The 25,363-nt window shown below is 36.2% G+C and overlaps 2 protein-coding genes across 2 annotated transcripts; one reads left to right on the top strand and one right to left on the bottom strand.

Moving 5' to 3' along the window:
* Positions 1-509: 509 nt before the first annotated feature.
* On the top strand, positions 510-18,752 carry LOC112563715 (DNA-directed RNA polymerase II subunit RPB2). Its single transcript, XM_025237982.1, has 24 exons — positions 510-677; positions 1,175-1,401; positions 3,322-3,434; positions 4,198-4,454; positions 5,642-5,763; positions 6,009-6,173; positions 7,176-7,372; positions 7,526-7,645; positions 7,885-8,071; positions 8,492-8,635; positions 8,860-8,999; positions 9,466-9,577; positions 10,202-10,356; positions 11,761-11,962; positions 12,292-12,460; positions 12,783-12,879; positions 13,315-13,409; positions 14,321-14,442; positions 15,091-15,171; positions 15,554-15,691; positions 16,229-16,450; positions 16,791-16,951; positions 17,314-17,509; positions 17,923-18,752. Exons 1-24 carry the CDS (start codon positions 659-661, stop codon positions 18,010-18,012), a joined length of 3,531 nt encoding a protein of 1,176 aa, XP_025093767.1. The 5' UTR covers positions 510-658; the 3' UTR covers positions 18,013-18,752.
* Positions 18,375-25,271, bottom strand: LOC112563719. Its single transcript, XM_025237987.1, has 11 exons — positions 24,662-25,271; positions 23,735-24,184; positions 23,360-23,471; positions 22,907-22,933; positions 22,562-22,647; positions 22,215-22,338; positions 21,478-21,600; positions 21,068-21,198; positions 20,504-20,580; positions 20,135-20,259; positions 18,375-19,938 (listed from the first exon to the last, which is right to left on the bottom strand). The coding sequence occupies exons 1-11, from the start codon at positions 24,890-24,892 to the stop codon at positions 19,808-19,810; spliced, it is 1,617 nt and encodes a 538-aa protein (XP_025093772.1). The 5' UTR covers positions 24,893-25,271; the 3' UTR covers positions 18,375-19,807.
* Positions 25,272-25,363: the final 92 nt, after the last annotated feature.

The raw sequence follows: 25,363 nt of genomic DNA, 5'->3' as shown, positions 1-25,363 counted from the left end.
GGAGCACGTTTAATTTCTTTCTTATAATAATCAGATTTTGCGAGATGACTAAACCCAGCATGGTTAACTGACGTCGATCGCAATGTTCCTACCAGAGACACGTACTCGTGCTCCTATACCTATAGCATGCACCTGCCTATAAGAGATTTAAAAAAAATTTATATGTAATTTTTTATATTTACAGAGTCTATCTGCAAGTTAATTTTTAATACTAAATAATTATCTTGTATGGGATTACTATATCAACATGCGTTTTTGTGTGAGGTCAAAGTATATCTTTTTGGTGATGTCAAGATGTTCGATCAGTATCACTCATGTAAAAGTGAGAATCATTGTATCAAACATTTCCTATAATCACACAATAATTCCAAAGGCTATCCGAGTGCACCGTTTCAGCGGACAAATATAATATTCGCAACCGTTGTGATCGACTCTAAGGCGAGGAGTACTTATTGACCTCGAAGGTCTGCGATTGGTTGCCGTACGTTGGTTAAAAAAAGACGTCATATGGGGTTTCCTTCGCTAGAGAGGTCGATCCTCTGTTTAGGGAAAATGGATGTCTACTATTAACAGTAACAAAATCGTTCGTAATCCGACGCTTATTCAAAGGATCTGTTCAAGTCACATATCAGACGTTGAATTTTAGACACCAGTTACCATGTATAGCCAAGAAGAAGGTACGCAGACGGGTTTCCTAGTCGTCTTGCTCATATACACAATTATACTCAAATGAAAATAAACAATGTTTGACATTTAAAAAAAAACACCCGCCACAAAGCATACTTTTCACTTTGAAAGGTCTCTAATAGGCTTAATATTATTAATTACAAGACTAGTTCATCTGCTTTAAAAACGTTGTTAAAGCTATATAATAAACACGGTTCACTGGGTTCAGAAAAGGAAAACAAAATCGAATCTCCATCTCTTCATATTTTGTTTGCCGACTATTAAAACGCCGTTGTTTCAGCTTAAAGAACAGCAAGCAGAGTAATAGTTACATCAGCATCAAATACCTTAATAGGGCTTAGACAAAATGCACAACCTAAAAGTAAACCTTTTTTTTTTGCTATGATATTCCATATCTCATTTATATATTTTATCTTGTCTCAAATCATCACGAAGTTGGTGGTTAGTTGACTATAACAGAAATTCAAGTTATAAATTTTTTTTTCAGAAATGTACAGTCATGACGATGACAGTGATGAGATCACAACAGAACTTTGGCAGGAGGCATGTTGGATTGTTATCAGTTCCTACTTCGACGAAAAAGGACTGGTAAGACAGCAACTGGACTCTTTCGATGAGTTTATTCAGATGTCTGTGCAACGAATTGTTGAAGATGCACCACCTATTGACCTACAGGCTGAAGCTCAACATACATCAGGCCAAGTGGAGACACCAGTAAGTTGCTTTGGGCTAAAATAATAGATTAAGGAGTATGTGCATTGCTGTATAATTTTTATGGAACTTTGTCTTTACAGAGGGAAGTGTGTAAGTGGCACCATTTTTTTAATATAAGAAGAATTATGGTTGATTTAAACAACATTGCCTTGTTTACAGCAGGCATTAAACATTTAACTAAAACAGAAAAAAATGTATTGCTTTTCCTTATGGGCATGCGCACACATATTTATATCCCCTGCACAGACACACACACACATGTTCGTGTGTATGCAGGCCATCTAGGAAGCACACAATTACCAGGGCCAGCATAAGACTGTGCAGTGCCCTAGGTGAGAGACAAATACTGTGACCCCTTCCCCCCCCACATTGCCTCCCAAAAGCGAACCTTTTATCAACAAAAATATTGGAATAATTATACATTTAGGCCTAACTCAATTTTCGTTACTCAAAATTTAAACAAGAAATATAGGCTTACATATTACTATTCATGATTGTCGTGGCCTGTCTTACTAGTATTTTGCTGTTTGGTCTAAAACTCAAGCTATAGCTTCTAGCATCTAGACCACCCTAATCACAGTGCCCTCTTCTGGTCCAAAGAGTTACGCTCACAGGTGGGTGGCAGGTAGCATGAGGGAGACTCTTTGAGATGCTAACAATACAAAGCATCGTAAAGTTGTAAACCATAGTGTCGGGTGCTACCCAAACATTCCAATAGCCAGCGCCGCTCGCTGTCTGTCCAGCTTGATAGAGTTGAAAATTAGAGAAGTACATAGCCTATAAGTCTTAGTGTGCATTATCTCTTTATAACCAATTTCAAATATTCTGTCGATAGAGCATAACAACAAGCTATCAGTTCAGACTGTAAGCAAACAGATGCGCTCTTAGATAATCAGAATAAATCAAAATAAACATTATAATTTGACAAATAAATTAAGTATAATACACCAATTGAACCAAAAATAATAAGAAAGTTAAATAGTCATGACTCTGATTTACAACAGTCAGTATAAAACTATCAATTATCAAATCTCCATCCCCAGTAGTATCACTGCTGTTCGCAGCCCTAAGGTCAGTTGTTGTCCCTGAACTCTGCTTCAGTTTTTTCCTATGCGTAAGTGTGGAACTTCTTCTGTCTTAGGATAGAAGAGAGAAAGGTCAGGCTGGCAAGTGATCTCGTCTATCCCCTTCACTTCAGCTGCACCCTAAAATAATGGGGCTTTCCTTTATAACATAAATACTTTCCCCTAACACTATTCATCACTTTAAAAAGAGAACAGAGGCCATTTTTGCACTCCCCGTCCGTGACTGCGCCACCAGCCCCTTCGGCAATTCACAATAGCTGCCCCTCCACAGCATCACTTCGGTTCCCTGCCCCTTCTTTGCCCATCTTTGCCCTATACTTGCCAGCTGGTTAGCTGCTCACTGCAAATGCACCCTCAAATGATGGGTTTTTCCTGTTGTGAGAAACTAGCAAGGTAAAATCAACCTACAAGCAGAGGAAAGGTGTCCTCCAAATATCACACTATGAAAATATTATTCATTTAAAAAAAACAGCAGGCCATTTTTCGCCTTTCCGTCCATGACTGCGCCCTAGGCAATTGCCTAGTTTGCCTTATAGTATAACCGGCCCTGACAATAACTCTGAAAAATTTTAATGGGAGAGTTTTCTGTTTTATTTTATGACCTAACAATGGTGAATGCAATATTTTGTTTGAGGGAATGAATGCTTGATAAAAATAGGTCATGTTGTTTAGTGCTTTTTTTTTTTTTTTTTACCCCAAAATAGACAGTAAACATGATTCTTTATCTTTCAAAAGATTTCTAAACTTGTATGGGTATGATGACCAGTGTAAAACTAAGAAATATTGTATGAATATTGACTTTTATACTTTAAAAAAATTCTTTTTTTAATTGCAGCCTCGATATTTATTAAAGTTTGAACAGATCTATTTGTCTAAACCAACTCACTGGGAAAAAGATGGTGTTGCAACTCCTCTTATGCCAAATGAAGCCAGACTTAGAAATCTCACGTACGTATTCTTACCTACGAATGTATCTAAACACAGGCTTAAAATAGCAGCTTGTATCTTTGTTGGTACTTATTTTGTAATTAACCATTATTTGTATATGAACTATTGTATATAATTCATAACTTTTTGGGGACAGTTGCATCTGTTAAAACTGTCTCTTATCAATGCATAAAATTTCCTGTTTCAAATGATGGTTGAGCAGTGGCTAAAATTTGTCTGGGTTTCCATGGGTTTGTATCTGTGCTCCGTTGCAACTCTCTTTCGCTTTTTGAATGTGACACTTGTTTACAGGGCTGACTGTTAGTGGTTTTCTCTGGGTTTCACCAGTTTCCTTTACCCTTTGTGTGTGTGTGGGTGTGATAGAGAGTAGTTACGATTTGAATGATGAATAAATTTGTAACGCATGTTTGATGCCTACTGATAAGAGTGTGCTTGTGTGATTTCATGTGTGTAAGCACCTTGAGTCTGCTTTTGTTGATGGGATAAGGCACTCTGTAAATAAACATTTATTATTATTATTTTAAGAATAGACACGATTAAAGGAAAAATTTGTGGCAGTAAGTTATATGTTGCCTTAATCAGAGGAAAAAAGTTCATTAATAATAATAATAGGGTGATTTATATAGCTCATGAAAGAGTGTGGTCTCGGTGCTTGAGACATGGACAGCAGACAATGGATGAAAGGAGAAATATCCATGCAGACAAGTAATAAAAGACAAACAGAAAATAATGATTATGTAGCCAGACAAATGTTTTTGTCCAGGTACTCGGCACCACTGTATGTGGACATCAAGAAAACAGTGATCAAGGAAGGTGAAGACCCTGTTGAAACTCTCCATCAGAAAACATACATCGGGAGGATTCCCATCATGCTGAGGTCAACTTACTGTCTCCTGAATGGACTTACTGACCGTGACCTGACTGAACTGAATGAGTGTCCTTTGGATCCAGGAGGTTATTTTATCATCAATGGTTCTGAGAAGGTCCTCATTGCTCAGGAGAAAATGGCTACTAATACAGGTAAGGGATTTTTGGTTTGTGTTTTTTTTTAAAAATTATTATTTATTCATTTGTTTAATATGGCTATTTATAGCATCAATAATTAACAAGATTGGTAGAAGTACATGTTGACTTCTATTAACTTGTTACTCATATCAAATGAAAGCATTTTTGTACATTGTGTGTTTAAAACCTCTATTGTCTGTGTCAATTCTGTCACTTTCATACAGGAAAATGGGATTTATTTTTAACTACTCATATACTTGAATCCATTATTAGCACAAAATGAGCGTCCCAGAATCTGACATTTTTAACTAGATCTGAAATTGAAATCAAAGAGCTCTCACAACCAATTTGTTTGCGTAGTGAAAGCAAAAAAATTTAAAACTTTTTGTTTTCTGTATTTGATTTTATTCTTTGTTGAGTATGGTTGTTTATTCCATTTATAGTTCATATGTTGTTTGTTTTCCTGTTCTTCATATGCTGTCTATGTTTTGTTCTTGTTCTTAAGCGCTAAGAGCATGCTCCTTAGGAGTGTGAGTATGTGCTTTACAAATTAAAGTAGTTTTAGTGTGATGCAAGTCATTAACTTCAAATAGCAATATTTCCCAAACTATTAGAGATAGAGATTTACTTTTTGTTTTGTTTTTCTTATATTTTCTTGCACTTTCATGCAAACATTAAAAAATATTCATTCAAAAAATATGTGTGCCAGTCCCTACTAAATTTGTGAAAATCATCCTCAAATACATAGAAATCAGCAGTGTAACATTTATGTTTCCAGCAGGTGCAAAGGTTAAATAGGTCTGAAAATGTGAAAGAGGGTTTAGAAAAGACTGGAAATTTGATCACTGCTATGCAAACCTAGCTTTTTTGTATGTCTTTGGAAGTAACGTTCTGGAGATTTGCTGTTTTTTAAATAGCTCTAATAGGCTTTCAGTTGAAGATTGTATTTTCAGTGTCTGAAGGACTTTCTCAGAAGTTGATATTGAAATAGAAGCAAGGGCTTAGTTAGCTATCCACATTTAATTATTGACATTTAATAATTGACTAATGGAAAAGATTCCTTGTTCCTTTGTATTTCACACAGTAGTATGTGTAGGTGTGTCAAGGAGAGAGAGCATGTGGATATTAATGCTATTTTTAGAATTTCTTTTTAAAGTTTCATGTAATTTGCCAAATATTTCATTTTCCTGTTGTGTGTTTAGTGTATGTGTTTCAGCAGAAAGACTCAAAGTATGCATTCAAGACTGAGATTCGTTCTTGCCTTGAGCATTCATCTCGTCCTACGAGTACCCTTTGGGTGAACATGATGGCCAGAGGTGGAGGGGCAAGTACTCCTTTTCTGAAAAACTCAAACTCTGTATACGCAAATAATAGTTTTCTGGTATATCATATTATTTTGTATCAGTGTATGGTAAGCTTTTAATGTCTTTGATGCAGTTTAACTCATAGGACATTAGAGATTTACTTCATATTTCTGACTGCATTTGCATTAACCTACAGCAATGTCCAATATTTTAATTCATTTTTGGGAGGTGCAGCATTTACACAGCTTTTCTTTTGGCTTTCCAGGGTGCAAGAAAAAGTGCTATAGGACAACGAATTATTTCTATTCTTCCTTACATCAAACAGGAGATACCCATTATCATCGTGTTCCGTGCTCTTAGTTTTGTGTCTGATCGTGATATTTTGGAGCACATAATATATGATTTTGATGACCCAGAGATGATGGAAATGGTATGTTTCCCTTTATTGTTACAGATACCACTTGAAATATTTATATCTTAGATGCATATCTAACTGCTGTTATTTCACAACAATATTATGTATACGATATATATTAGGTATAATGTGTAAACATAATATTTAGTATTTTTGCCAGTCAAACTGATCTCTTAATAATAATAATAATAAATAGCACATTTGTATAGCGCCTTTTTCCAGCATCAGCCAGACTCGAGGTGCTAATAGAAAAAGTAGGAAAATGTTATTGCTAGGTGCCATTCCCCTTTCTTTAGTGGTCCAGCCTGATAGGATCCAGCAGGCCTTGTGGTAAGAGAGGGTGCAACTTGCAAAAGCAAGGGAACAGATGGATATGGAAGACAGCAGAGCCTGACATAAAACTTTACATGTCACTGCGATGGAGGTAGTGGCAAGGTTCTGTTGTAAAACCCAATGGTCTTGTGTATGGACTTGAAAACCTCAGGACACAGATTCACGCCAAACAAATGAATAATTCTGTGCAACGCCTTGACACCAGCAGTGGCAGTGCCTGCATCGGCAAAACAATGGCCGTGTCGCTGAGAACTTTGACCTATGAACACCACCTTCCCATCATTGTCAGATATCACCTAAATCTCAATAAACTCTCTAGACACAAACACAGAGTCTGGAATCAATGGACGATGTGAACTGTTTGTTGTTGCTGTGTAGAAAGAAGCCGGCATCTCCCAGATACTCTGTCACTGCATTAATCTCTTCATGAACAGAAGATATCACATAAGTGATCTTTAGTAATAAAATCATGATAAGTAATGGGTGTTATAAGCAGTACCAATTATTAGTAGATTGTTGATTTTATTTAGGTTCATCCATTACTATATGTAAATAAAAAAAAAGAGTTTTTAGCATTGTGGTTTCCTCTAACAGATTATAAATGGATTATTTGCACAGTTCTTTTGTGAAATGTCTATTTTAGAAAAGGATATCTTAACTGTCAGCATTATTTATACTGATCAGGTCAAGCCATCTCTTGATGAGGCCTTTGTGATCCAAGAACAGACCGTAGCTCTCAACTTTATTGGTGCTAGAGGTGCTAAGCCAGGTGTGACCAAAGAGAAGCGTATCAAGTATGCTCGTGAAATCCTGCAGAAGGAGATGCTACCACATGTGGGAGTCAGTGAATTCTGTGAAACCAAGAAAGCTTACTTCCTGGGGTGAGCATTTAGCTTTTTTCTGTGAAGGAATAAGGCTTTCCTTGTTTGTGAACATTGCTTTATAGCGTTAAAGTTCCTTTAAAACCTACTGCTAATTCTTTGAACTTCTATTAATTTTTGTTAAAATTTTAATTATTTTTATTTGTCACACAGCTACATGGTGCATCGACTTCTTCTTGCTGCTCTGGGTCGAAGAGAGGTTGACGACAGAGATCACTATGGCAACAAACGCTTGGATCTAGCTGGGCCACTTTTAGCTTTTCTCTTCAGAGGGTAATATTTCCCTTTCTCCCCTGCTTTTCCAACGAATTGCACACGAGTAGCTTCAGCTTGGTATTTCCTTAAATACTTAATCGCAGAGTAGTGGACTTGAAACATTCACTGAGCAGTTGTAAAAGAATGGTAAATCTGTGGCAAGAATTTTTTTTGTATTCCTGAAAGGAACAGCAGCAAGTAGCAGTGTCTTACTTTTTAGCTGGAGTTAATTAGTTCTTGCCTTCTTGTATCCACAGATTGTTCAGGAACCTGATGAAGGAGGTGAGGATGTATGCACAGAAGTTTATTGATCGAGGGAAGGACTTCAACATGGAGCTGGCCATCAAGACTGGCATTGTGACTGATGGTCTTATGTACTCACTGGCTACAGGAAACTGGGGTGACCAGAAGAAGGCTCACCAAGCTAGAGCTGGTGTATCTCAGGTGGGGAAATAACCAGTGGTGAAAAACACAAGGACAATTCTTGTACTCGTGGTTTTCTTTAAAATATTCAAGTTTCTATTTCATTTGTGTTTCAAAAGCAGCTTTTAGTATCTTTCAAATTTTAGTCTCCATATCATTGTTGGACCATTTGCAGCTATATATGGTGAATGCTGTAAAATATTTGCAGGAAAGACATGAGATGGAAACATTTTAAATGTCAGAAATATTTCGTGATACATTTAACTGGATTATAATATTTTTGGGGAAGAAATGTCTTGTTAATTTATATGAAAAAAAATGTTTTCCCTTTTTCTCTCTTTTTATCAGGTTTGAATGTTGATGATTTATTCCAATAGATTTGTAGAAAGAGATATTGTTGATTCATTATGTCTTTAGCAAATGTGTTTACATTTTCTATAGGTGTTAAATCGCTTGACTTTTGCCTCTACACTTTCCCATTTGCGACGTCTGAACTCGCCTATTGGTCGTGATGGAAAGCTGGCTCGACCGCGTCAGCTGCACAACACTCAGTGGGGAATGATTTGTCCTGCAGAAACACCTGAGGTAAAGACCACTTGCATTCTTAGAAATATGACTTCTTGGCAATAGGCATACTTATTAGAGGTATGATTTGCCACTAGGTGTACTTTGCATAAATGTGTACTAAAAGTTTCTGTCTCTTTTTTTTTTTAATAAGATATCTGTTGCTTCATGCTGGTATTTTCCTCCAAGATTAACTTATTTACTATTTCAGAGTCATTTCAAACTTGTGGCATGTCTGTTCCCAGGGAGCTGCTGTTGGACTAGTGAAAAATCTTGCCTTGATGGCCTACATCTCTGTTGGTTCTCAGCCATCTCCAATCCTAGAGTTCTTGGAAGAGTGGAGCATGGAGAACCTGGAAGAAGTAGCACCATCTGCCATTGCAGAGTAAGCTTTACTTTATGATGTGGGTGGATGAACTCAGCTGTAGGCAGAGCTGTAGTACAGCAGTTTATTGCCAGGATTCTGGGGATCATGAGTAGCGGGGTTTAACTACTTTTGACACACATTATTTCTCTTAAGGTGACACATATTGCTTATAGCTGGAGCAGTATCAGCTTAAAATACCATTGACCAACTTACAGCAACATATAAACAATACTGTATAGAAGACAGTAGATTTGCACAGAAGATTTGAAACATTGCCTCGCAGCTTACGCAGAAGTACAGATTAGTTCTCAAAGTGGATGCAAAAATGTATGCATTGTTACAGGAAACTTTCTACAGATGTTTGGCAATTTATGTGAACAAAATCTCTCAATTACCTGAATGATGTTATATAAATAATTGTGAATTGTACCTTTCTAATTCTGTTCTTGGCTCATTAAGCATTGCTTCATTTCTTTTCTTATAGCACAACAAAGATTTTTGTCAATGGATGTTGGGTAGGCATCCATCGTGATCCTGACCAACTTATGTCCACACTTCGCAAACTAAGACGAGAGATGGACATCATTGTTTCTGAGGTAAAACTGAACAACATTTATTTTGCATTTGTTGCAAGAAATATCCCCACCCCCCCTTTTTTTTAAATTAGATATACTACTTGTAATCAATTATTCTTTTGTTATTGAGCAACATGATCTCTCCATGTTCACTGCATGATGTGGGGATAGGAATGGCACATATACCAATCATTTGTTACACATATAGGTGAACTTTCTATTTCTGTTGAGTCCTTTATAATTTTTTCAAAGCACGTTAGTTTGAGAAGCCACAAGGTGGTTATGTTGCCTCTTCTGCCTTTTTGAATCACAAGGCAACACAAGTTCTCTGTGTTTGCCTTGTGGTGTGGAGAATGTAATGACACAGACCTTTATTATAGGTGAACTTTTTTCTCATTCCTTAGAAATTTTTCAAATTATTTTCAAGAAGCAATGAGATGTCCCATGCTGGTTGTCGCTTCCACCTTGACCCTTGTCAGCTTAATATCTGTTCATGTGGTCACCCCCCCTAACACCATTGTAACAGATAAAAGTCAAGTGATAAATAATTAATAAATGAATGATATAAATTATTTTAAATGTCCTATTTAAAAAATGGTTTCTTATTCGATCCAGTCATACATTGTGGCTCACAATTTACCACAGGTGTCCATGATCAGAGATTTTCAAGACAGAGAGGTGCGCATCTACACTGACGCTGGTCGCATTTGTCGCCCACTGCTCATTGTAGAGAACCAGAAACTGCTGTTGAAAAAAAGCCACATCCAGCAGCTGAAAGAGAGAGAGTACAACAACTACAGGTGGGTAGACTGTTGAATGTCAGTACAATAGGTGTGGTCGACCTGAGTATTCACTGCTGAAGGACAACATTTCCCCTTCAATTTGACGAAAATTTTTTAATTTTTAGCCATTTTGAGGTAGTGGCATATTATGAATGTTCAAGATGTCTTCTATCCACTATCCAGGTGGTTTTTCATAGAATCATTTAGAAATATGTATATTTTGTGACTAAAGACTGGGACTGATTTCATATTTACTTTTGCCGAGCTCAGAATTAGCAAGAATAGAGAATGTTTGGGACATCGCAACACACTCGGCCTTTTGAGAAACTGGGTCACACTATATACAATCGGATAGAGCTTTCAGTCGCCTTTCAAACAAAGGCTAACTCAAGGTCGTTAGAAGGTTCCTATGCTATGATTTCCACTCTTTTCTAGACAAGACAAAAGGTCAGAAATTTTCTAAAATGGACACTCGTAAACATACTTTGCATATACCCAATCAGAATTCACTAACTTCGACCTTGATGGGATCATAGGTCACTCAAACACGCTTCAGAAGTTTTCGGGTGTCTCACAATCATGGCTTCTGGATGTGAATAAATGTCGACAGCAACTCAAAGTTAGTTCTAGGATTCTTTCTTTCTGTGACTGCTGGCTAAGAAAGATTTACTTCAAAACCTTATAACTTCTTATTGACATGTGATACAGACCTGAAATTTGGTTGAAATTTTCTGAAATTTTCTTTATATATATATCTTATACCAATGCTTTGCAGGTCTAGTGCTGGCAGGAAGGGAGTGAGCCTAAATAACAATAAGAACACTGATACTTATTGTTTTTAAGTCCAGCATCCATTATTCTTATGTTGCTGTGTTTTTCTTTTTAGTAGTAGCGCTTTCAGGAAAAGCACTATACAAATTACTTTTATTATTATTAACATTTCTATAAATGCTTTCTTAATAAATATTTAGTAGTTTAGTAGTTGCTAGTTTTAAATCAAAATTTCTTAAATTTTAACACTCCGTTCTACTAAAAAAAATTCTCAAAAATATAACTAAATTGATTTTTCTAATTTTCTCTTTATGCAATTGTAGATATTCCTATAGTTAACCATTTCAAAAAGAATTTTTAGTCTACTCACAAAATTAACAGAGTTAAAAATCTGTCTGGGTACCATTTGGATTGTTTTCATGGTAACCAATCGTGAGAACTGTGCAGTAGATGCATACTTTGAACTTTCATTGAAGGGCAAAATAGTTGATATAAAAAATTTAGCGATATTGTGTAAAACATAAATTATTTTTTTGTTGGGCCTTAATAAGTGTACACTGCTAAAACACCAACTGAATATATATTGGAATTTTAAAGATTGAAAGAAAGAATTATTTTTTTTTAAGTGACGTGCTTGTTATTTGGACTTAGTTGGCAGGATCTGGTGTCAAGCAGTGTGGTGGAGTACATTGATCCACTAGAGGAGGAAACTATAATGTTAGCAATGACCCCTGATGACCTTAGAGAAGACAAAGAGTCAGCCTACTGCTCTACATACACTCATTGTGAGATCCACCCAGCGATGATTCTTGGTGTTTGTGCATCCATTATTCCTTTCCCTGATCATAATCAGGTAAACAATCTTCAAGGAAGTGTTTCATGTTACTCATGATGAAAATATCTGATGGTGTAGAATGTTAAGATGGTCTTGAAGAATTATTTCAAAGTGATGTTCAAAATAATGCCATAAATTATGCAGTTTCGTCTGCTCTAGCAGTTTTCTTATCCCACCTACATATATAGTCATTCAACAAGATTATTCAGACATTTTTAAATCTGATGCAAATGTAATAGTGTGTCTTCTGAGTTTGGTTATCGTCATGGATTTTTCTAAAGCTTGCACTTGGCCTAAGAAAATCAACATTATGGATTTATTACAGTGTCGTGATGTGTATATTTCAGTCCCCCCGAAACACATACCAGTCAGCTATGGGTAAGCAGGCCATGGGTGTATACATCACCAACTACCATGTTCGCATGGACACTTTGGCTCATGGCCTCTTCTACCCTCAAAAACCTCTTGTTACAACCCGCTCTATGGAGTACCTCCGTTTCAGGGAGCTTCCAGCAGGTAGTACAACTATTGTATATGTGTGTGTTATTATAAAAACTCAGTTAATCTGTTCAGTATATGGGCTGAAGAAACTTGCAACTATATGGTTGCCCAGAGATTGTGAAGATTTTGTTGTTGTTTTCATGGTGATGTTAAATTGTGTCTAATATGTTTTGTATGACTTAAAACATATATTACTTACATCTGTAAAACGTTAAATATTATGTAGGAGAATACTATGCCAGTGCCCAGGTCTACCCCATTCGTCATTTCTTTGTAATTCAAATGTTTTAAGAGCACTGCTGCTTGTGATGACTATATGATCCAATTGATTGTGCAGGTATCAATTCAGTTGTAGCCATTGCCAGCTACACAGGTTACAACCAAGAAGATTCTGTCATCTTGAATGCTTCATCCATTGACAGGGGCTTTTTCAGGTATAGCCTTATCCATCATACCATACAGGATTTCCTTCTATAGAAGTAACACTGGATCTTTGCTGATATCTATCTGTGTTTCTTTCGTGTTCACTGCATCGTTTCCTGTACTCTATTGTTTTGTTATGGCGAAGACCAGTGCTTTTAGTAACTTGCGTTTGAAGCAAACTGTGAAAAAAAATGCTAAAATACAAGAAGCATGAACATATTAGGGTAAGGTACCCACATGCCTGGAGTAACTTCTGAATGATCACTCATATATATCAAACTACCTAGATGAGTGATTGTCTATTGTGAAGATGTTTCATAGAGTGAATGGCTATACATATATACACCAAACTACCTAGCAAGCTTAACCAACCATGTTTATCAGTCTGTCTAGTAGGTTGTGTAGCTGTTAATAGTATGATGACCTTCTTTTTCTTTTAAAACCAGGTCATTTTTCTTCCGGTCTTACAAAGATGCTGAATCCAAGAAAGGTTTAGATCAGGAAGAGGTCTTCGAGAAGCCAACAAGAGAAACAGTGCAAGGTCACATTTCCTTTAGTTTCTGGTTAAAATAATTGTATTTAAAGAGTGGTGGTTTTATGGCACACGTGTATATTGGGGGTAGCAGGGGGAGGGATGGGCATCAAATATGTATGTTTTAATCTCAGCACAAATTTAATTGACATACTTCCTTGTTCTCCTCTTGTTTAAATAGTTCTATGTATTCATTCATGTGGACATTCATATACATTATGGCAGATGTATTTGAGTAGCCCATTTTGACGATGCTGCCCATTTCATTTTCCCTAAGATTAATTGAAATATACTACTGTCATTCTTGCCATCTGCTGACTGCACTTAACTGGCACCCAGTTTATACATGCATTCTATATAAAGTCAATGCTTTAAGTGTCTCAGTAGCTCTGCCTTCACCAACCTATCTCACTTCATATTTACACACCTAAATATCTAAATACCTTATTATTATTGTTAATATTATGTGCTTGCATCAGAATTCTCTAAACATCTCAGCATGGAATATCTTGATGACTGTCTCTGAAAGATTTATTTAAATGATGTGACAGTCTGGTTATTTGTTACAAAGACAATCGAGACAGCAGTTAGAACCTAATGCACTCACTACCTACATGAACGTGGAAAAAAAACACCAGGGCAATTAGAAGGATGGGAGTGTAGTGAAATGGGCAGAAAGACTGATTATATTTTGCATACATATATTGCTTACCCACCACTACACTACCAAAAATAATCCATGTAGTCTCCCTTGGTTCCCTGTGTCCAGTCTGCTAAACAGTACAACTGTTATTTTGATACTTCATTTATGCATTTTCATATTTATATTTTCAACCAACTTTTCTGATGCCATTTCTAATGCTTGTTATAATGGTTGATTACTTGTTTTATCTTGTGATCTTCAATCGGTATATATCCAGGTATGCGGCCAGCATTGTATGAGAAGCTGGACGATGATGGCATCATTGCACCAGGAACTCGTGTCTCTGGTGATGATGTTCTTATTGGCAAAACTATTACTCTTCCTGTCAGTGAGGATGAGGTCAGTAGTTATCGGAATTTGTTGATTGGTTAGCAAGTATTTTTCTTTACATTGTACAATTTCACAGCCATGATACAAGTTAGCATTTATTACCAGTAATAAAATAGGTACTTTTGATTTTTTTATATGTGTGTGTGCAGCCTGAATCCTCCAGTATTTTCTTAACCACTGTTTGATCACTGATACTTCTTCAGTGTTAGAATCATTGTACTCAGCTTTTCACTGTGTTGACACTCAAAATGTATTCAAAACACACCTTCTAACCTTTCTCCACCTTATCTTGACTATGAGATATTGCAGCTACTTTTTTATGCTGTTGTTGTTTGTTTCTTGATGTGATATATTTATACTTTCTTTTTGAGTGTAGAAGTATTATTATTATCAAGTATTGGCTTGAGAAAATATTGAAGGTAGTGCAGAAAGGAATTACTGTCAAGAATAGTTTTGAGAATGCTGTAGAGCATATTGTCTACATGTTTGCTGCATTCTAGTCTGTTAAAGTTACAGAAAGTTATGCAGCAATGTTCTGCTTGAATTTAACAAAATAATAAAGCTTTTAGCTTTCTATTATCATTTTAAACTTAAACTTTTTATCATCATCTAAATTTTTAGCTTTTTATTATAATTTCAAACTTTTTGTACTTGCAGCTGGAAGGAGCAGTAAAGAGATTTTCCAAACGAGATGCCAGTGTGTTCATGAGGCGAAGTGAGACTGGCATTGTAGATCAGGTAAGATGGTTTAGCTTTCATCATAAATCTGTATTGAAGACCACTGGAAGACTATGTCCCTAAAGATGATAAAACTAAACAGACTCCTTGAAGGTGCATTGCTGCTTACATTTGTATGATTGCTCCAAATCTTTGTTGAACAAAAATTTTAAAGGAATGTTGTTGCTGTATTTCTTTTTTGTTTTTGGAATGGTGCTTAAGAATAGTTTAAAGACTTCATTTTTCTTATTCACCTTTTACTGGGTAGCAAATGATTCTTTAAGTCAAAAACATTACTGTCCACTAATGTTTAAATCACCCAGACAACAATATATGTTTGTGTTGACAACAATATGTTTATTTTGACGACAATATATCTTTATTTTGACACATTCTCACACAGGTGATGTTAACTATTAACAATGATGGATACAAGTTCTGCAAAATTCGTGTGCGCACAGTGAAGACACCACAGATTGGAGACAAGTTTGCCAGCCGCCATGGCCAAAAAGGAACTTGTGGTATTTCCTACAGACAGGAGGTAATAATCTTTCAGTGAGAGTTTTGGGATTATGAATGTCTTAAACACAGTTATTTGTAAATATGCTTGCTTTCAACGAGTGACCTTGAAGTCTGCTGGGTATTCGGGTATTCCTAGTCTCTCACTTTATAAACTTTGGTTATGATGAAATATAAACATCCCTTTGATTGCATTACAAACACTTTTACCTTCTGTATTATTTGTGTTACTGTTGTGGACTTGAGGTTGCACCTGTTTACGATTAAAGGAAGCCACACTTGTTCTGGGCCATCTAACATTTGCAGTCTGTATCTATAGCCTCTAGTTCCTGCAACTTATCTCATACTTGTGCAAAGGTCCTCCACCCAAATGAGATTGAAAAAAAAATGATAGGATGTAGATCATTTCTGATACTCAGAATTTAGACAAGAACATTTTAACTAGTTGGTTCAATTCATAAACAATCTGTGTGCATGCATAAAGCATCAGCTTTTAGTTGGATGCTTATTATGCAGAACTTTACCATAGTAACATGTAAACTGTTTCCTTGTTGCTCAGGACATGCCTTTCACATGTGAAGGCATAACACCAGATATCATCATCAACCCTCATGCCATCCCCTCACGTATGACCATTGGTCACTTGATCGAGTGTCTGCAAGGAAAAGTAGCTGCAAACAAGGGTGAAATTGGTGATGCTACACCTTTTAACGATACTGTAAATGTGCAGAAGATTTCCAAACTTCTTCAACAGTACGGTTACAACCTTCGTGGCAATGAGGTAAGGAGAATAAATGGAGCATTGTTTTCAGTTTAAATCCATCCTCAGTGTTGCATATCCAGACAAGTAGCTTAAAAAAGTATTAGCAAGCCTGACTTCATGCTAGTTGGACAGAAAAGTACAAAGAATGTATGAGTAAAGTCATTCCTACATGGTAATGAGTATAATGTTTGATGTGGACACTGAGTTTGCCTGATCTTGTTTACAAAAGTATAGTTACAACTGTTGCATGAGAGAGGGTGTGTGGTTTCTTGAATATGAAATTGTTGACATATTCTGCAGTAAAGAGATTGCATAAAAGAAGAAGCATTGATTTTCCTGTGTTTTTGTCAAACAACAGGTGCTTTTCAATGGCTTTACGGGGCGTAAGCTCAATGCACAAGTTTTCCTGGGTCCCACCTACTACCAACGCCTCAAACATATGGTGGATGACAAGATCCACTCTCGGGCTCGAGGTCCTGTGCAAATCCTGAACAGGCAACCCATGGAGGGTCGATCCCGGTATGTCTAATAATGCTGCTTAGTCACACCTTTTTCTTTTTTTTTTCTTTTCTTTCTCACTGATCTTATTCCAGTTGGTTTGTCTGAATTCCATTTGATGGGTCATTTTTTAAGTTTATGCAAACCTTTGACAAGGCTAGTTTAAGTGATGAAAATATTGTGCTTTTTGTTGATTGAATTCTGAAAAGTGTGAAAATTAAGTATCTCATAATATGCAGGTTTGGTCAGAATGTGTGTGGGCATTTGTATAAATATACTTTTTGGAAGTGATCAACAAATGACAGAGCCAGTAGATTAGGTTTGATATCATATGCTGTCTTCTTGCATTTCTGTTTGTACACTATTCATATTTCCTTCAACAGTGATGGTGGTCTGCGCTTTGGAGAGATGGAGCGTGACTGTCAGATTGCCCATGGTGCTGCACAGTTTCTCCGGGAACGTCTTTTTGAGGCCTCTGACCCATATCGTGTGCATGTCTGCAATCTTTGTGGTCTCATTGCTATTGCTAACCTCAGAAATCAGACTTTTGAATGTCGCAGCTGCAAAAACAAAACCCAGGTAAGAACTACTAGTTTGTGTTGGAGCATCATCGTTTCACTATTGCACTGGGAAGGTCCTTGTTTGCTTGCTGCTGCTTTTTCAGTTTTCATTATGGGGTTGGTGAAACTTTATGTATGCATCTTTACATGGAGCCAAAATTAACAGCTTTTATTAATTCCTGACAATGAGAGAAAGTCTGCTTTGCTAATGTGCCATTTGCAGCTGTTGTTGCACTATTAAAAATAAAAAGTGTGAAAATCAACAGTCTCTGATAAATGTACATCCATTCCTCTGTCAGGTTTAATCAGAAATATGTTGAAGTACCAGATTAAGGGTTTTAATTGCAAGATTTGACATTCATTATTCCAATTATTAAAATTTTCAGAATTCTTCTTCAATGTTACAAATCTTTGGATATTCAATTGTTCCAGATTTCACAAATTCGCATCCCATATGCATGCAAGTTGCTGTTCCAAGAGCTTATGGCAATGAGCATTGTTCCCAGGATGATGGTCACGTGATTGCAAGCATGAGAGATTGAATCATGGATCACAAGACAAGCACATCAGTACACATTTTACAACTTCTGTCAGGCCCATAACTGTCAATAAGCTGGTAGTGCGACAGTTGGGTTCAGCATGCTAAATATGCTTGCACAAGTTTAATGCTGATGAATTCTGGGAACAGGAGATGTGCTAAACATGAATTTCAGTGCAGTTAATTTGCAGGGAAGTGGTGTACATCTGTATCAGATCGGTACAGTGAAAGAGCAAGTGCCTATAAAATGTCGTGACAAAAAGAATTCCTGGGCATCTACTGTGCAAGAGAGACAGTGCTGTGTGTATATAATAACTTCGGACCATAAAAAGAATCTTGCCTGGTAATGTTCACAATGGTAATGTTCTTAACCCTCTTAGTACCGCAAAAAAATATAACATTACAGTAACTGACTTTTAACTGAAGACTGTGAAGACAACAGTGGGTGAAATTAGTTTTTGTATCATTGCTGCTCTGAGGTTAACATTACACCAAGAAACCTGTACATTTTTGGAAAGGAGAAAACTGGAACTTTGAGATTAAAAATAATGAAAATAGCATTCCCTGTGCTTCCTGACAAAGCCACGATTGTGGCCCATCGCACTAAGAGGGTTAAGAAGTGAATCCCTATTATTTGACTGCTCATAAGAAGACGTTGAAAACAAAAGACATGAAATCACTTGATTGAATGAATGCCTTGTCAATAAATAATTTTTGAACACTATTTCAAACTATGAAGTAGTATGGAAGAGTCTGAATGAATGCCTTCTGCAATCTTTTTTTTTTTCCTAATCTCTAATAATTGTCATCATTCTTTACCTGTAAAGAGAACGTCAGAGATACACATGTACAGTTTAAATAGGTGTTTAAAACATTCTAATGATCAATGGTGGGCAGTGTGAAAGAGCAGCAGTGACCCCTTGGCTTCTAATAACATGCATACGCTTCAGAACTTTATCTTTGAGGATGCTGTGTGCAGGTGACATGTTTATGACAATCATCACAAAACTTAATTTATAATTTATGCTTTGCCGACATACTTGATTTAGTTAAGCACAACCTTCACAGTATTCGTAATAGATTTTGTAAAGGTGACTTTGTGTAACTAAACATTTTTTAAAATATCACAAATGACCATAATCAAAATATGATAAAAACATTATAGTGCTTTACATTCTGCATCTGCTGAAAGTTCACATACTGAAATCCTGGGAAAAACCCTCATAACTATATGCTATAATAGCCACAGTTATAGTTACCTGTGCTATAATAGACATAGTTAACGTCTAATTCCCATTATTTTTTCCGTGGAGATAATTTCAGAGTACTCGTAAGTTAGAAGCATAAGTCAAACATGAAAGTGAATACATTGCAAAGACCATAAGCTATAGTACAATGCGTACATTTCTTGATAAATTGATTATCAAGTAAAGAAAAATACTGTCCCTATCTGCATATGTGCACAAATGTCTCACATGTTCTAATTGTGATTTCTAACATTGTAATAAGTGAAAATACAAACACTGACATAAATCTTGCATGAATCATGAACAGCCTCTTTAGTGCAGTAATCCAAGCTCTGTAGTGCCTTATACAGTTGGTTGTTGAATCTTGTGGGCAGACAGTTCAGCTTACACGATGCATGCACAGACACATGCCATATCCATGACTGCTCTGGTAACAATACTATGCTAATCCTTAAATTAACACATAGAAATCTCAAACAATGAAATAAGATTGCTGAAATCATCAAACAACCGATATATCACTACATGGTGCTCAGGTGTTTGAATTGACAACACTGAAAAAGTTAATTTCCTCCAAATTGTCCACTGCTTTCGAAGAGGTGGTGTAGTTCTTAAGATCTCGAAGGACTTCCTTTGCATGCTTTCTCGTCCGTGTCTCAATCTCTGAAATTCAAATAACCCATGGTCACAAATTTTTAAAAATAGCAATGTTACATTTATTCTGGGTAGGAGTAGAATTAAAATATACAACAGCATTAGAAAAGAATGTTACTTATGACCAATAATAGCCTTGAAAAGGAAGAGAAAATGTATCTGCCTTGGTGTCAAAATGCAGAACATTATATTTTTTTTATCATACCTTTGATAACGAAACCAGAATCACGGATGGTTTTCCCTTTTTTCCAAATATGGTACAAGTAAAGCAAAGCACCAGCATAAAGTTGATTGACAACTGTCATCACAGCCTGCTGTTTGTTGCATTCCCTGACAAAAATTATCACAAGAAAACACTGAACAACTTCAATGGTAAAAGTTTCAACACTTTTCATCATTTAATGTTCTAGCCAAAGATGAGCCAAAAATGAAGAGAGAAATATGAGGAAAAAGCTTTATATTACCAATCAAAATGTAACTTGGATGAGTAAGTCACAGAAAATGTCCTCTGTATAATTTACATTGGGCCACAATTCACCTCAAGTATGCAAGTATTCACAACATGTAAACAAACCTGTTCAAAATATCTTCCCGAAGGGCCTGTAAACAGATCCTTGATATGTTGATACACATCACACAGAAAGGAAAATTCTGCAACCCATCAAAATCAAAAGGATTTTCCTTGTCAAAAATCTGCTGAAAGGTAATTTTTTTATACAGAAGTGCATGATCTGGCAATAACAAATACCTGGAAAAAAGCATGCACATGGCTTAGTTTTACAGCCAGTGTGAGAATTGTGAGCACATTAATGAGGCATTACCATAACACCAAACATTTGATAAAGGAAATGAGGGTTTGACTTCTTCCCAAAAACTGCAATGTTCAAAGCGTGAATCTAGCAAATGAAGCCAGAGTTATTGATTCAGGTTTAATGAAATCAGGATCTTGCAACAAGCTAAAACAACAGATTTCAATATTTTGCAGTTGACTTATCTTTTAAAGCATTTCATTTTGAATTTCATTTTGAACTAGGTACATAAATGGGATCTTTAGATCTATCACTACACATTTAAATATACAACTCTCTAATTTCAACATGTTTCACTGACATTTTTAATGTACATGTTTTAGTCAAACCTGTATAGGATGATGTGAGAGTTGATACAAGCCACGAGCCAGTTGTGCTGTGGTGCTGTCTTGTAGCAAATACAAAAGTTGCAACAATCCCAGCATTCCTGTACCACGCAAGTCTGTTGCTGGATCATGACCTGACCGTGGAAAAAACAAGCACAAAGTTTTTTATGATCCCTAATAGTGTTATCTTTCCTTATCAGACTGGTCAGCCCTATGTCTTCTAATGTCATTGCATTACAAATTCTGATCATTATAATCGGAAAGCCATGTGCACATCTTCATTCATTGCAGCTATGCTGGAAATCATATCTAATTCCTACAAACCTGTGTCTAGTTCACATCATTAAAAACTCATAAATCTGTGCATAGGATAATGCATAGTTCAAAACAAAATCAAATAATCTGCATCTCACCTTGAAATCCAATCTCCTCCCAGTGTGAACCAAAGCGCTTACAACTGAAGCATGATCCTGTAAGGATGCAGTATGTGGTTTGCAGACAATGAACATGATGAGTGTTTTGGTTGTCTAAAGAAGCTACAAAGAAAAAAAGAACATATCTTGATGCTTGCGTTTTCTCCTTCAGTGCACTGTGGGGCTGTGCTCTGGGCGTGCTATTTGCCCTGTCATTTTTGCAGAAAGCAAATTCACAGAAGTAAGGTGGTAGGTTGGTTTTGCATTCATAAATACAACATAAAAGTTGAATAATCAAAATTCCACATGGGAACTCCAAATGAAACTATTAGAGCAAATACACCTTAAACTATCTCTACTCTCAAGGTGAATTATCAGTATAATAACGGACAGCATAGAGCTGCTCCCTTTGTTGTTCATGTGCAATGTACAGTTAATGGTACAGAAACAAAAAAAATGTCATTCATTTTGAATTTTGACTTAAGTGCATTAAAGCATGCGTAAGTGATACTAAAGGTAAAGAAAAAGAAAATCACACTCCCTGTCTGGGCCATTCACACCAGTAACAGTTCAGATCCCATGGGACAGATAAGCTAAGGACGAGGATGTTACTGGACAGCTTTCATTATCTACAAATAATTTTGCAACAGGAACTTGAGATTTGTGAAAGAATTGACAGACACACTTCAAAAGTTTAGAATGTACTTCAGCTAAACTGTTTGGGGCAAAAAACTCACTGGCTGCAGCACAAAATACCAGTTCTCTCTCTCGATGCAAGTTGCGTTGCAGTTTTGGAGGGCCAAATAGGGAATGAATAATGGCAGAAATACCACGCCTCTCTACTTTCTGTCTGATTCGGCTCTGAAAAAGACATTAAAAATTACAAAATGGTGTGTCAAAGTAAATCTGTCTACCAGGGAAGCAGTAATCCCAACCTGGAATAAAAAAGAGTCACAATTTTTAAATAACATAATTTATTGTGTATAAGCTGTTTCCTGAGTAGTTAAAATCATAAGCTCAAATAATAAGTTAACAGACACAAAAGCTGAACCTTTAAGATCCTTGTGGATCAAAAATTGCTCACCTTTGCCTCTGAGTTGTCTGCATTACAGAAATGTGTCCATGCCTCAGAAAATGAAAGAAGGGGTACAGTATGTCCTGCAGGTTCTCCTAAAATGGCATAAACAAAAAACATACCCCATTACAATAAGACACATCATGGTTCACATGTATTTATCATGCATCCATTCTCAAAAGGCACCAAACAAGTGGCCTTGCTTCCACCAACGACAGCTATTTGCAGTTGCAGCCACAAAGTGTTCATTCACAGATTAACTCTTAATCATCCTGGCACATGCAGACTACACTGTTCTAACGTCTTACTTTTTCTTGACTACATTTCACAAACAGCAGAGGGCTGAGGTCTTACCTTTTCCTGACTGCATATCACTGAACCCTGGAAAAAAGACAGCTTTTGGTAACTAAGAACATGACAGGATTAAATTACAAGTGTGAATGCATGTTGAGCTGCTGGTGTTGCAGTTGCTGTGCTGGTGAAGAGGTAGGTTAATCGCTGTTGCATGTGAAACTGACAGAGAAGATGAGAAAGAAACTCATGAAGAAAACAGCAGTGTCAGAATAGTTTAGTTTAGTCCTTGTGACTCCTCGAGGGTCGCCAGTTCAGAGTGATCTTACAAATTTCTGTTGGTTAACTGGATTAACTAATATCTTTAACTTAGTGAACCTCTGAAGAATAAAGAGCACATAACCTTTTTACAAAAATTCTTTAAGTTCCGGGCATAATTAACATGTTGTCAAGCATGCCAACCTATTACCTGTAAGAAGGAAATGCAAAGAATTTGTAAAGTAAAATGGTTATCACCTGCTTCCACAGTCTCAACATTATCCCAGTCTGAGGCACTGCTTGTAATGATATGCTCATGTGTTGCATCTTTCTTGACATCAGTTTTAAAGAAGCATGTCTGCTGATTAGCCTACGACCAAAAATTAAAACAACAAAAAAAAAAATCCCCTTATCAGGTATCCACAACTCTCAAAATAAAAAAGAAAGAAAGAAATATAAGAAACCTACATTTGATTGTAAAGCTGCATTAACTGGAATATATTTCTTCACCAGCACTCTACCATCAGAAAAAGATAAAACTTGATTATCACTTTATCATTGTGCAATTTTTTACTTTAAACAAGCATATATAAATATATCAAAGCAGAAAACCAAATAGGTTAATATGCTTACTTCAACTGCAGGTTTAAAAATCTCTGTCAGTTTTTCCTCAGGTTCAGATGGGACAACAGTTTTATGCATAATTTCAGGTAAAGAAAATGTTTTTGCACCATTTTCAGTCTTTAGAAACAAACTTCCTTCTGGTTTTGTCTCAAAATGCACTGGCACTTTAACTTGGTTCCAATCACCAGAATCTCTTCTTGTCATCTCTGATAAAATATTGACAGCCTTCACTTTCTCTGGGATGTCAAAACAAAATTCATCTTCAGAGTCTTCACTGTTATTTTTCTGAAGTGTTGATGACATAAAACTTGGAGCATCATCTTCAAAGTCATTACATGTATTTTGTTCAGATGTTTTAAGTACATCCAAAATATTGGACAGGGAAAATTCTTGCTGTGATGCATTTACTGACAGTGCAACTTGTGTCAGCATTACTGGCATGTCAGAAGTCTCCATCATCTATATTTAAAGAAAAAGTTTAAACCAAAAGCAGATTAGTTTATGACTTTAGTACTTAAAAATTTACAGCATATACTGTAACCTAATAAGTGCTCTATTGAGCACAAAGCTTGTAACTGCAACTCGCAGAAGTTATTTAACAAGCGACAGAGATTTTACACAGTTTAATCTACAAAAACTGAAATTATTTCCCTTCTCTAGTAGGAATAAAACTATTTGTCACCAGAAAAGCCATTGTAACAAAGCAGCCCCTCAGACTGCATTAATCACATATCTTGCCTTTTGGGACATGACCACTGATTCTGACTGAGGAGGTTTAAAACATCAAGGCTAATATATGCTATATAGTTGCATTAAAAAAATTCTCAAAAGAATGCATGCATATAACCAACAACAGAAGTTACCTTCACATTATAATGTGAAGTAAACAGTACGAAAACTTATTAAGTGATCTATAGGTCTTTGAATGAGACTTACCGGTGAGCTATCTGGCAGTGTTTTGATGGCCATCTTCGAAATTACATGATTCACAGACACTTCCCCTAATTCTAAATCCGTTTTCCCTAGAACTGGTGATTCTTGTCCAGAATTTGAGAAGAAAATGTCAGACAAAGATGCTCTGCGATTATTGTCTAAATCTAAAGGAATATCAGCAACTGCATTGTCCTGTGTTTGTTCCAGTATGTGACACTGAGACATCTTGATCATATATAATAACCCTGAACTCACGCGAGTCGATCAGAAATGTTACAAACTGTGTGCTGTCCTTTGGATGCCGAAATAAATGCACTCGAGGTTAGTTATGTTATCTTGCACAAATAATCAAATCTTATCAATAATTATGCCGAACGACGCAAAAAGCATTAATATGACTCCCTATTTTATTTAGGACCATCCGAAAATCACATATTTCATAGCTTAATATCAAATCCTACTTAACCAGTTCAATAAAGCTGAATCCCCTTAAGATCTCAATTATCTGTGTCGTTAAATAATAAAGCAGTTCATAAACGTTTGTTTTTCACCCTCTTAGTTATAATTCTCGACAGAAACTGCGAACATGTTTACCACGCACGCCATTTGTAAACAAAACAGTCGAGGGTTAATTTGTAATGTCACTTTAAAAGGTAAATAAAAATACATTCAAAATATATTTAACAGCATTAGTAGTGTATAAAG

This window comes from Pomacea canaliculata, linkage group LG5, assembly GCF_003073045.1.
Source record: "Pomacea canaliculata isolate SZHN2017 linkage group LG5, ASM307304v1, whole genome shotgun sequence".
Taxonomy (NCBI): Eukaryota; Metazoa; Mollusca; class Gastropoda; order Architaenioglossa; family Ampullariidae; genus Pomacea; species Pomacea canaliculata.
The sequence above is the reverse complement of the archived record's forward strand: the minus strand, read 5'-3'. Positions and strand labels throughout refer to the sequence as shown.

Excerpts from the sequence above, each read along its gene's own strand:
- LOC112563715 (XM_025237982.1), top strand. Across the intron at positions 4,455-5,641 it reads GAAAATGGCTACTAATACAG|TGTATGTGTTTCAGCAGAAA; the intron begins GTAAGGGATTTT and ends TTGTGTGTTTAG. Across the intron at positions 10,357-11,760 it reads AGAGAGTACAACAACTACAG|TTGGCAGGATCTGGTGTCAA; the intron begins GTGGGTAGACTG and ends ATTTGGACTTAG.
- LOC112563719 (XM_025237987.1), bottom strand. The coding sequence starts at position 24,892 with ATGATCAAGATGTCTCAGTGTCACATACTGGAACAAACACAGGACAAT. Across the intron at positions 24,185-24,661 it reads CACTGCCAGATAGCTCACCG|ATGATGGAGACTTCTGACAT; the intron begins GTAAGTCTCATT and ends CTTTAAATATAG. Across the intron at positions 21,199-21,477 it reads GGAGGAGATTGGATTTCAAG|GTCATGATCCAGCAACAGAC; the intron begins GTGAGATGCAGA and ends TTCCACGGTCAG.